Raw genomic sequence first — 13,807 nt, 5'->3', positions numbered from 1 at the left:
TTTGATGACAACATACATGAAAGTGGGGAAAAATGGTAAATGGAACCAAAAAATAAACTGATACACCACACAAAAATACAACAATAGTAATACCATCATCAATAATAATAATAATAATAATAATAATAATAATAATAATAATAATAATAATAATAACGATGACCACTATAGATAGTATGCGCTTGGCTAAGAAGCTCACAACATTGCCATCCGGAAGTATAACGGACCAACACACAAACTCTGTGTAACCATGAACTTTTATAGTCTGGTTAATACAGTTTAGTGAGAACAACTCACAAACGCGGATGGCAAAAACAATAACAAAGGCCTGAGTGACGTCATCTGCATACTATCTATAACTTGACGATGGCTACGGTCCATGGGCCGAATGGCTCTGAAGGACCGTTATTTTTTTATTTTTTTTTATACCGATTGGATCAGAAATGACAAGAGTTTGGATACCTGGAGAAACAACGCGATAAGATTTGAACCATATACTGTCTGATGTTGTCACGTCTCTAATAATAATAATAATAATTTACTTGTCAATTTGCAGTATAGACGTTGTTTGAACTTCGCGAAGTGAGGTTTGTTTTGTTTGTTTTTAAGGGTTTTACGGCGCTTGCAACACATTAAGGTTATATCAGCGCCAGTAAAAAGGAAGAAAATGGGATAGTAAAAAGTTCTAGAACCACAATTAAAGCACCCAAGAGAAAGTAAGACAAAGGGTAACTGGGAACAGATAAGGTTCAGATGTAGATTCCAAGAGCATACCACCTATGTACTTAGTTTGAGATCACCTATAAGTCTCATCCGGTCACAAGCACAAAATCCAACTCAAATGCTTACATTATACATAATACAAAAATAACAAATATAATGATACATAACACAGATAGATGATTTACAAGGAAAATATTATCATCTCCCAAAACACTAACTATGCATTTGACTGTTTCCCTCCAGTCAGGACTCCGGCCAGGGCCAGGAACAAAACCAAGTAATTTCATTCCAAGACAAAGACAGAAAGCATGTTGGAAAACAGACATAGGGGGATAGAAGACACAGTAAGTACCTCCCTGCCCACAATGGGAGGCCAGGAACCCCACCCAGCGCGAAGTGAGGAGAATAGTGAAGACGACGAGGTGGAGGAGTAGGAGGTGGAGGAGGAGGAGGTGGAGGAGGAGGAGAGACAAAGAGAGACAAAAGTAAGAAGCTATTATATCACAATTCTATTTTGGCTCAAGCATGAACAGATGTGGTTCGAAACCGCTATAATTCATGACTTCTATAGTATGTCATGATTGTTAGCGCTTAAGAAAAGTATCACTGTTTCTATTGCGTTAAAACGGACAATAGCAATTGCTTGCTACCCTTTGGATAAGATCAAGACGCTCGACTATGGCAAAGTACTTTCCGCCAGATCAAACAAACTCAGCTACCCAATCACTGCTGGGTGGGCAAGGGGGAGGGGGGGGGGGGTCAGAAAAATTTCTCGACTGCACCCGGGATTGATCTCGGTCCCTCTGGGTATGAAGCGAGTGCTCTACCAACTGAGCAATCGGGACTCCCCCCCCCCCTCACCCCCGCCCCAATTAGATTCAATTGAGTAAATAAAATCCCATTGTATCGCAGACCCATGAATCTTGTTGAGTGGGAGGAATTCCAATGCGTCCGCCAATAAACCGCACGGCTAAAAGTGCACTACAAACTTTCGAACGTTATTTGAAGGACGAGTTTTCTGGCCAAATTTTAAAATATTATATTGGTTTGTTTTTTTTTAAGTACAGCATAATTGTAGCGTAAAATTTATTTGGTACAAATTGCCAGCCTATTGGTTGTAATGTAAGTGGCGGACGCCTTTGGGATTTCTCCTGAGTCCCTGGGTTTGTTTGGAATCAGGCGGAAAGTATTTTGCAATGGACAATCGTCCTACCTAAAAAAACGGCTGTCAGTTGTAACAGTGCATTATAAGCTACAGAAACCGGGATACATTCCAGCTCCAAGAGCCCTTTGGCTTTGAAGGACTAACTTCTTCAGAATGCGACGAAAATACTCACAGAATCCATACGTGCGTTTCATATAGTGGGTATCCAAGACGTGTAGCCTCTATATCCTATGTAGACGAAAGGGACACATCTACGAATATCCAAATATCCGGACGGTCAAATCACAACACAGATAGAAAATAACTAAAATATGGAACAGTTTACAAGACTGTTTAGTAGACGAAAAAATAAGTACCTAAAATAAATAAATAGACACCTTCAAGGCCAGGGTAGACGCTTGGCTGGACACATTTTGGTCTGCCCAAAATGTCTTGTACAAATACAAAATATGCATTACAGATCACAAAACAGGAACAAAATTATATAAACAAAGACAATGAAGAAACAGAATCCATCGAAGAGGGCGGGCCTTCAAGGACCTGTGTTGGAAACAATCCATAAGTAATCCATGAGTAAGTAATAAAAATAAAGCAAAGATGTGAATTTGATCCATTATTCCAACAAATAAAATTGAGAACATTTTTAATATTTTCATAAATCCAAAGAAAAAACTAGAGAGAATTCATTTGCGAAACAGTTTCACCTTTTAACATTGGACACATTGATCAAAGTGGAAGAGCTCAGCTGGTCCCTGGTCCGGTCGGGATACGTAACAAAGAATACATCAAAATACATAATAAGTAATACTCGTACTATCTACATTCATCCACACTGAGAAAGTTGGAGGGATTTTATATGGATGCATTTGGAAATAGAAAGAATGGGTCATTATATCCCTACACAAATTCATGTCCAACAAAACTGTAAGAAATTCAGAATAAACACCACGAACAACATTTTAATCCACCAGTAACGGAGCACAGCAGCACATCGCACAACATATCTATAATATAAATACAGAGAGCATTCTGAGAGGGATTTTAAAACAGATTGACATTCTTTAAACAATGAGAAGAACAACAACAACAGTTTGAATTTGGTATGTATATAGTAGTAAAAATATAAACAAAATGAACTATCCCGAGAGTTGAAGTAATTACAATTTAATATAAAAATAGTCTCGTCTCACGCAATACTGACGTACCCGAGACTAAAAATGTAAGTGGGTGATCAATGTTAAGTCGGTAAACACGGCATTTGATTATTGATGGTATGTGTTTAAATAAAATACACACCATTTATGAGAGAAATTAGTGGGAAAAAACCGTGGCCTTCGTAAAGTTATGGCCTGATACTGACCAAAAAATGACGTCAAAATATCAGTCTTTTGCAACAAAATAAAACAAATCGTGAGTTGTATTCAATAGTTCAGCCAATGAAATAACTTGTTTCCATGAGCTCTACGAACGACAACTCACTGGACGGTGCAAAAACCAAATAATGACGTCAAACTGCCAGTCATTTTGGATTTCAGTATCAGGCTATAACTTAACGTTGGCGACGAAAAAACACCCAACTGAATATAGAAAACTGCTAAAACCAGTGCCAAACTTCAGTAGTACTACATAATTGGATTCAGTAGTCTGATGTCACGCCGCCCGGCAACGGTGGCCATCTTGGTTCTAAACAAAGAAAATCATTACTTTTTATTCTTCATGCTGGCTAGAACTTTTCATATGCCTTGTGATCAGAATGTGTAAAACTCAAAACAAGATCAAATTTATGGGGTTTTTTTCCCTCTGGATACGATTTTATGCTCGCCGGAGAAATATTTCATACGGGCGTCCGCCATTGTTCCGATAGTTTAGAGCCAGTGTTACTAAGTTACCATGCGTCATTAGGAAGGAAGTGACGTTACGACTGTTGAAGAGTATTTATAATAGTTTGAGCAAGAGGATGTTTACCGACTTGACACGATCTGACATAGATCTTGGCCTGAAAGTGACCAAAACATGATGTCAAAAGACAAGTCTTTGGCCGCAAAAGAAAACAAATCGTGAGTTGTATTCAATAGGTCAATCAATGGGATCACTTGTAATGGCAATGTTGTGAACTCCTTGGCCAAGCGCATTCTATCTATAGATAGTATGCACTTGGCCAAGAAGTTCACAACATTGCCATCCGGAAGTATAACTGGCCAACACACAAAACTGTGTGTAACCATGATCGTTTATAGTCTGGTGAATACAGTAAAGTGAAAACTACTCATAAACGCGGATGGCAAAATACAATAACAAAGACCTGAGTGACGTCATCTTCGAACTATCTATAAGTTAACGATGGCTACGAATAGTTGTCTCCAGCCGTGCTCTGAAATGGTGATTTATAATCACGATTTGTTTTCTTTTGTCGTCATAGATATGTCTTATGATTTAATTGTTAAGGTCAGTGTCAGGCTATGCGTTTACGAAGGCTACAGTCAGGCTATGAGTTGACAAAGGCTACAGTCAGGCTATGAGTTTACGAAGGCTACAGTCAGGCTATGAGTTTACGAAGGCTACAGTCAGGCTATGAGTTTACGAAGGCTACAGTCTACAGTCAGGCTATGGGTTTACGAAGGCTACAGTCAGGCGTTGAGTTTACGAAGGCTACAGTCAGGCTATGAGTTTACGAAGGCTACAGTCAGGCGTTGAGTTTACGAAGGCTACAGTCAGGCTATGAGTTTACGAAGGCTACAGTCAGGCTATGAGTTTACGAAGGCTACAGTCAGGCTATGAGTTTACGAAGGCTACAGTCAGGCTATGAGTTGACAAAGGCTACAGTCAGGCTATGAGTTTACGAAGGCTACAGTCAGGCTATGAGTTTACGAAGGCTACAGTCAGGCTATGAGTTTACGAAGGCTACAGTCAGGCTATGAGTTTACGAAGGCTACAGTCAGGCGTTGAGTTTACGAAGGCTACAGTCAGGTGTTGAATTTACGAAGGCTACAGTCAGGCTATGAGTTTACGAAGGCTACAGTCAGGCTATGAGTTTACAAAGGCTACAGTCAGGCGTTGAGTTTACGAAGGCTACAGTCAGGCGTTGAGTTTACGAAGGCTACAGTCAGGCGTTGAGTTTACGAAGGCTACAGTCAGGCGTTGAGTTTACGAAGGCTACAGTCAGGCGTTGAGTTTACGAAGGCTACAGTCAGGCTATGAGTTTACGAAGGCTACAGTCAGGCTATGGGTTTACGAAGGCTACAGTCAGGCGTTGAGTTTACGAAGGCTTCAGTCAGGCTATGAGTTTACGAAGGCTACAGTCAGGCGTTGAGTTTACGAAGGCTACAGTCAGGCTATGAGTTTACGAAGGCTACAGTCAGGCTATGAGTTTACGAAGGCTACAGTCAGGCTATGAGTTTACGAAGGCTACAGTCAGGCTATGAGTTGACAAAGGCTACAGTCAGGCTATGAGTTTACGAAGGCTACAGTCAGGCTATGAGTTTACGAAGGCTACAGTCAGGCTATGAGTTTACGAAGGCTACAGTCAGGCTATGAGTTTACGAAGGCTACAGTCAGGCGTTGAGTTTACGAAGGCTACAGTCAGGCGTTGAGTTTACGAAGGCTACAGTCAGGCTATGAGTTTACGAAGGCTACAGTCAGGCGTTGAGTTTACGAAGGCTACAGTCAGGCGTTGAGTTTACGAAGGCTACAGTCAGGCGTTGAGTTTACGAAGGCTACAGTCAGGCGTTGAGTTTACGAAGGCTACAGTCAGGCGTTGAGTTTACGAAGGCTACAGTCAGGCGTTGAGTTTACGAAGGCTACAGTCAGGCGTTGAGTTTACGAAGGCTACAGTCAGGCGTTGAGTTTACGAAGGCTACGCTCTAACAAACCACATACGTTCAAGGTTGCATAGTTTTGTGTGAAGTTAGCAGTCATCTGGTGGACAGAACAAGTGAGTTTTGTTTATTTTTACCTGAACACATAGCATCAATAACACAAGTTAATGATGACTGTGACAAAATGTATTTCTTGATTTACAATTCACAGTTTATTCGATTTTTTTTTTTTTTACTATAACGCTCCATTTCAATCAAGAATCCACTTAACACTACTAAAACAGCATTGTCATCCATTAACAAAACGCTTCTTTTTCTCACTTTGACCAGAAAACAGTTTCTTCATAATACACGTATCAATAAATTAAGATGATCTCTAACATGACAAAAATCTTCAAACTGGAGAAGTCTCAGGTTTAAAACTTTTTGACTAGTTTGATGTCATCTTTAGATGCCAATAATAGAATAGGAAATAAAAGTTCCCTTTTCAAAATAAAAGGGAAAAAAAGGTGTTTTTTTATCAGTGTAAATAAAATACATTAGCGAATCACAGCGTTGAAAACACAAACTCATGACAAAAGTAATGACCAATGGTTGTTATTTGTTTACAACCACCACAAGAAAACCTCGATCCACGTTAATGGTTTCCACGCATCCATTACAGACAACAAAATATATTATTATAATACCTGAACACGGCGACTGAGAGGAGCAGGTTGTTTCAGACCATTTACCATAAGTATTATTGCTGTTGTTGTGTGTGTGGCTTTGTGCTGTCAGTCAGCCGTTCCGTTCCATAGCTTACGCCGCTTCCGCCGTCATCGTCGTCGTCGTCGTCGTCGTTGTTGATGTTGCCGTAGTCCGCTCACTTCACTGCCTTCATAATCAGGTGATTGGGAGCATTGTGAGGTCATTTACTCTGCTGCTCCCTCAACCCCCTCCCGTCCCCTCCCCTCCCCTTTCCGCCTCCCAACGTTCTGTACCTTGTAGACCACAAAATGGGGGATTGTAGGTATGTTATTCTTGTGTGGGTTGGGGGGGGGAGAGAGAGAGAGAGAGAGAGAGAGAGAGAGAGAGAGAGAGAGAGAGAGAGATGACACCACTGTCGCACACTGACAAAACAAATATTTATTGTTTTTTAGCCAAAGAATATTAATCCTATTATATATTGTTTAACTCTCTCCTTACCAGCCATGTTCAGGATTTTCCCCATAACTTCACACAAAACTAACACAAAAATATATTTGTTATCACTCAAATACAATAGAAATAAGTTCTTGCGATAAATACTTTCTTTAGCAAAACATGCTCTACAACAAACTGTTCATTTTCCTTACAATTTATAATGGACAAAAGAAATTTGTATAAGAAAAATGTTGGCTGTATCGTAACGAATGTGACGATTTTCCCTCAACTGAGAGGTCAAGAATAGCCCAACGCCAAGCCAGCGTGTCGTAAAAGGCGACTAATGGTGTGTGATTCCCCCATCTTTGAGTCACCTGGTCCTCCAGGTTGGGGGTTGGCAAAGGGTTAACACCCCTTTCCGTTAAACTCAAACCGTTACAGAAACACAGACAGACAAACCAAATCCTTTTTTTAGCTTGGGCGACCGAAGAGTTTCTGGAATTACAGAATTTATGAAGGACAACAGACAAAGCCGAAAGGACTCTGCTGACCCGATGACGTCTTCGCCAAACAAGCAGCTTCGAATTGCGTCGTGGAACGTTCGCACCATGTATGAAGCAGGAAAAAGCTCTCAAGTTGTGACTGAGATGAGAAGATACAGGCTGCATATACTTGGAGTAAGCGAAACCCACTGGATACAATCCGGACAGAAACACCTCAAGTCTGGGGAGAAGATTTTATATTCAGGGAGAGGGGACGGGATTCATACACAGGGAGTAGGAATAATTCTAAGCAAGTTTGCCCAGAAGTCACTGAGAGGATGGGAACAATGCGGAGAAAGGATCATCATGGCGTCCTTTACAACACGGAGTAAGAAGATCAGCATGAACATTGTACAGATCTATGCCCCAACAAATGATGCAACAGATGAGGACAAAGATACATTTTATGGTCTGCTACAACAAGTCATTGACAAGTTGCCAAGGAAAGACATCAACATATTGATGGGAGATGCTAATGCAAAAGTGGGACAGGATAACGTAGGCTATGAAGGTATCATGGGACGTCATGGCATGGGAGAAATGAATGATAATGGTGAGAGATTTGCAAATTTCTGTGCATTCAACAGTTTGGTGATTGGAGGATCAGTGTTCCCCATAAGAGGATCCACAAAGCAACTTGGGTCTCACCAGATGGTGTGACAGAGAATCAGATTGATCATTTTTGTATCTCTCGTAGATTCAGACGTTCATTGGAAGATGTGACAGTACGGAGAGGGGCAGATGTTGGATCAGACCACCACCTGCTATTGGCAAAGCTTAAGCTCCGACTCAGAAAACACGGGGCCAGATCACATACAAGAAGAAAATTCGAGGTGAATGCACTTGATGGGGAAAAGAATGAGGAATTCAAACTACAATTGAGTAATAGATTCCAACCTCTTACTGAGCTCGAGGAGGACATAGATGTAGAGTCACATTGGGCAAAGATCAAGGAAGTTTACATAACAACTTGCCACGAGGTATTGGGGGTAAAGAAATCGGAACATAAAGAATGGATAAGTCCAACCACCTTGGACCTTATTGAAAAGAGGAGAACAAGGAAGGAACAAGTGAATGCAAGCCGAACAAGGGCTTCAAGACTGGATGCACAAGAGCAGTATCGAGCCATAGCTAAGGAAGTCAAAAGATCTGTGAAGAAAGACAAGGAAGCATTCATGAACAGACTTGCAGAGAAAGCAGAAGCAGCAGCGACTGGAGGACACATGAGGATCCTTTATCAAACTACCAAGACACTTGCTGGAAAATATGGGAAACCAGAGGTACCAGTCAAAGACAAAGATGGGAAAACTATTTTTGGAAAAGAGGCTCAATCTGAACGATGGAGGGAACATTTCAACTGCCTTCTGAACAGACCACCACCAGACAACCAGCCAGAAATTTTGCCTGCAAGGAATGAGCTACCAATTAGCTGTGATCCACCATCGATAGCAGAGATTGTGGGTGCCATTAACAAGATGAAAAGGGGGAAAGCTGCTGGACCAGACCAGATTCCACCGGAGGCTCTAAAAGTTGATGCGGAAAGAAATGCTGAGGCCCTGCACCCACTATTTGAGAGAATCTGGAATGACGGGATATTCCCAAAGGATTGGAAGGAAGGACATCTTATCAAGCTTCCAAAGAAAGGGGACCTCAGTAATTGTAATAATTATCGAGGCATCACTCTTCTTTCTATCCCAGGAAAGGTTTTCAACCGTATTATTTTAGAGAGAATTAAGAATGCAACAGATGCTAAACTGCGGGACGAACAGGCAGGTTTTCGGAAAAACCGTTCAACCACCGACCAGATTGCCTCTCTGCGAGTCATAGTGGAACAGTCTATAGAATGGAACTCTCCTCTTATTGTCAACTTTCTGGATTACGAGAAGGCTTTCGACAGTATTGACAGAGCAACATTGTGGAAAATTCTGGCACATTATGGACTCCCTGAAAAGATAGTAAACCTCATTAAGGAAATGTATGAAGGATCAAGTTGCAGGGTTGTACATGAAGATCAGCTGACTGACAGCTTTGAAATTAAGACTGGTGTCAAGCAGGGATGCTTGCTCTCTCCATTCCTGTTCATCCTTGCCATTGATTGGCTAATGAAGGAAACCTCCAAAGGGAGAAGAAATGGGATACAGTGGACCCCCTGGACACAGTTGGATGATCTGGATTTTGCAGATGATCTGGCTCTTTTGTCCCACACCCAGGACCAGATGAAAACAAAAACCACAATTATAAACAGTCTCTCGGAATCAATTGGTCTAAGAATACACCCTGCAAAGTCAAAGGTCTTGAGGATAGGTACGCGTCAAAGGGAGCAGATCAAAGTAAAAGAGCAGGAACTCGAAGATATAGACACTTTCTGCTATCTCGGAAGTATAATTGACAAGGATGGAGGCACGGAAGCAGAGGTGAAAGCACGAATAGGAAAGGCACAGGCTGCATTCACATCTTTGAACAGAGTTTGGAGAACTAAAGATATCTCCCTTCAACTAAAGCTAAGACTTTTCAACTCAAACGTGAAGTCTGTCCTACTGTATGGATGTGAAACTTGGAACGCATCACAGGCATGTATAAGGAGGGTACAGATTTTTGTAAACAGGTGCATGCGTAAGCTACTCAGAATAAAATGGATGGATAGAATAAAAAATGAAGAAGTATGGAAAAGAACACAGCAGAAACCAGTAGGAGAGGATATAGGAAGAAGACGATGGAGGTGGATTGGACACACGCTTAGAAAGAATGACTCAACTATAACAAAGAAAGTATTGGACTGGAACCCTCAGGGCAGAAGATCAAGGGGAAGGCCACGAGGAACATGGAGAAGAATTAAAGAAGCTGATATACAGAGAAGTGGTAAGACCTGGAATGAGATAAAAAAGTTGGCTCAGGATAGAGAAGGATGGAAACTGTTTGTCTGTGGCCTATACCCTGACCCAGGGTGAAAAAGGCAATGATGATGATGATTATTTGAGTTTTTCTTCCTTTTCATAAGCACTGATGTCACTGAGTGGCTAAACTGTCTACTCGTACTGCCACCTACTGCCACCTACTGCCACCTACTGCCACCTCTTGCCACCTACCAAGCATTATGACAGCTGTCTGAAAAAGTTCTTTAATCTTACATCATTAACTTAGTTATCAATTGACAATGTTGTCCCCTTATGTCACACACGTTCAACAATCGTGTAACTTATTAATTGTGCGGTTATATGGTCTAGTGGTACGACACCGGCCTTCGGATCGGAAGGTCCTGGGTTCGAGTCCTGCTTTGAGCGGCGCGTAGTTGAGTCCTCGGAAAAGGTTCTTTTCTCACATTCTCTCACCATTTCCAGAGGTAAAATGACTACCAGGCCGTTAATAACGTTGTTTCTGTCCGAAACAAATTGTAATATCGCCTAAAGGGCGTCATGTCTTGTCGTACATGGTAAGTGATGCTGTTAGCAAGTGACCCATTGTAAAGCGCTTTGAGCACGATTAGTGGACATTTCTCAATGTTATAAAAGCTCTATTTTTTCCTTATGATTTTAACAGTATCCCCTTGTCTCTCTCTCTCTCTCTCTCTCACACACACACACACAGACACACACACACAGACACACACACACACACACAGAGACACACACACAGACACACACACACACACACAGACACACACACACACACAGACACCACACACACACACACACACACGCACAGACACACAACAAACACACACACACACAGACACACACACACAGACACACACACACACAGACACACACACACAGACACACACACACAGACACACACACACAGACACACACACAGACACACACACACACAGACACACACACACAGACACACACACACACAGACACACACACACAGACACACACACACACACAGACACACACACACACAGACACACACACACACACACACACAACAGACACACACACACAGACACACACACACAGACACACACACACACAGACACACACACACACAGACACACACACACACAGACACACACACACACACACACATATATCGTTTAACTCCTTTGTTAAGTGTCCAGAGAAAGTCGGCCCAGGCCCTAGATTACTATTATTACGGAACCATGAGTGCTTTATGGGCTGTGCAACCTTAAGAATGGGGTACGTCTTCAAGATGAACACTTCAATAGTCTTCAATAGTCGTAACGTCACTTCCTTCCTTATGACGTATGGTAACTTAGTAACACTGGCTCTAAACTATCGGAACAATGGCGGACGCCGTATGAAATATTTCCCCGGCAAGCATAAAAGCGTATCTAGAGGAAAAAAAAACCCATAAATTTGATCATGTTTTGACTTTTACACATTCTGATCACAAGGCATATGAAAAGGGAATGAAAAGTTCTAGCTAGCATGAAGAATAAAAAGTAATGATTTTCTTTGTTTAGAACCAAGACGGCCGCCGTTGCCGGGCGCGTGACATCAGACTACTGAATCCAATTAGTGTGTAGTTTGAGAGAGAGAAAAATCTGAACGCTTCACATTAGGGGGCAGCGTGGCTAAGCGGTACGGTCTTTGCTTCGTACCCAAAAGGCACCGAGTTCTATTATCCTCCTCATTGTGTGGCCTTGAGCAAGTCACCTCTCCCTAGCTCACTGCGGCTGACGTCTGGGTTATTCCAGTCTTCCCTTGGAATAGACCCTAAAGACAAATTTTCCCCTTGGGGATGAATAAAGGGAATTTTATTCTATTCAATTTTTTAATTTTAAAAAATTTATAACGGACAAAATCAAGATAGTAGTCCTTCAGAGCCATTCGGCCCATGGAGCCGGAGTTCATCCCGGTTTCTACAATGTAAAACGGACAATAGCAATTGCCTGCTACCATTTGGATAGGACCCGGAATCGATCTAGGTCCATTTGCTTTTGAAGCAAGTGCTCTACGAACGGAGCAATCGGGACTTCCAAGATAGACGAGTAATTCAGGCATTGTACTGTAGTCCGCTTGCTCTTTGGTTTGAGTATAACCTTCGTGAACTCATAACCAGATCATCATCATCATGTAGTTCCATATATGAAGCAGACGTCGGAGGTCATCTTCCGCCAAGCTGATCTATCTCTTGCCAATTCTATTTAAGCAGTGCCACCTTTCTCAGCTTCATCTGTCCAAGTTCTTATCCCTTTCAAATAAGTTATTCTTTGTCTTCCTCTTATTCTTTTTCCATTCATCTTTCCAGTCAAGGCGAGTACTTCCAAACCAGGGTGGCGGATAATGTGTCCTAAAAATTCCATTTGGCGTTTGATGATTTTTGTTATCAGTGATCTTTTTCTGTTTGCCATTTCTAAAATGTCTTCATTTCTTTTACTTTCCACTCATGACACCCTCATCATTCTTCTGTAAAACCACATTTCCGCCGCCTCCAGTCTTTTAACCATGGTCTTGTTTATGGTCCAGCTCTCACAACCATATAGCAGCACAGACAGTACATAGCGATCCAGGACCTTGATAACCAGATACGTGCTCAAATTTCATATCACAATAATATTATATAGGACAATGAACTCCATTTGAAAGTGAAAATTGAGTGTTCAAGATGTCAAATTATTGATCCCATTGATTGTCTTGTTGAATGCGTCTAACAGTTCATTGTCCGCCAGATAGATGGATAGATATATAGATAGATAGATAGATAGATAGATAGATAGATAGATAGATAGATAGATAGATTGATAGGTAGGTAGATAGATAGATAGATAGATTGATAGGTAGGTAGATAGATAGATAGATAGAGAGATAGATAGATAGATAGATAGATTATTAGGTAGGTAGGTAGATAGATAGATAGATAGATAGATAGATAGATAGATAGATAGATAGATAGATAGATAGATAGATAGATAGATAGATAGATAGACAGGTGCATTCACATCAAACCAACATCGGGAAACACACAAAACAATAATAAGTGCAACTGGACATAACAGCATTCTTCTATGACAAAACTTAACAGCATATCTCCCTGAAGAATTCATCTATATAAAGCAGCGGATGGAGGGAACTGCGTTGTGGAAGGGGGAAAAAACAAAAAACAAATGAGGTGGGAATAAAAAATGATTCGCGCTCCAAAGAAACTGTCGAACACTCCACGTGAGTCAAGACAATAGGATTCAGTAGTCTGATGTCACGCCGCCCGGCAACGGCGTCATCTTGGTTCTAAACAAAGAAAATCATTACTTTTTATTCTTCATGCTGGCTAGAACTTTTCATTCCCTTTTCATATGTCTTGTGATCAGAATGTGTAAAAGTCAAAACATGATCAAATTTATGGGGGGTTTTTCCTCTGGAAACGCTTTTATGCTAGCCGGAGAAATATTTCATACGGGCGTCCGCCATTGTTCCGATAGTTTAGAGCCAGTGTTACTAAGTTACCATGCGTCATTAGGAAGGAAGTGACGT

The 13,807-nt window shown here is 41.3% G+C and overlaps 1 protein-coding gene across 3 annotated transcripts in view; it reads right to left on the bottom strand.

Annotated features, from left to right (window-relative positions):
* Positions 1–13,807, bottom strand: part of LOC144963337 (uncharacterized) — a 247,965-nt gene that overhangs the window by 170,977 nt on the left and 63,181 nt on the right. The window contains exon 1 of one of the 3 annotated variants that reach the window (XM_078897282.1): positions 2,061–2,244. The exons of the other annotated variants lie outside the window; for them this stretch is intronic. Coding sequence (XP_078753408.1) covers positions 2,061–2,069 — 9 coding nt within the window. The 5' untranslated portion in view covers positions 2,070–2,244. Of the gene's footprint in view, positions 1–2,060; positions 2,245–13,807 lie in introns of those variants that run through there. 3 annotated transcript variants of the gene reach the window in all.

This window comes from Berghia stephanieae, chromosome 1 (genome assembly GCF_034508935.2).
Source record: "Berghia stephanieae isolate SIO BIC M18660-M18661 chromosome 1, UCSD_Bste_1.3, whole genome shotgun sequence".
Taxonomy (NCBI): Eukaryota; Metazoa; Mollusca; class Gastropoda; order Nudibranchia; family Aeolidiidae; genus Berghia; species Berghia stephanieae.
Note: the sequence above shows the minus strand (reverse complement) of the source record. Positions and strands in the feature narration are given on the sequence as shown.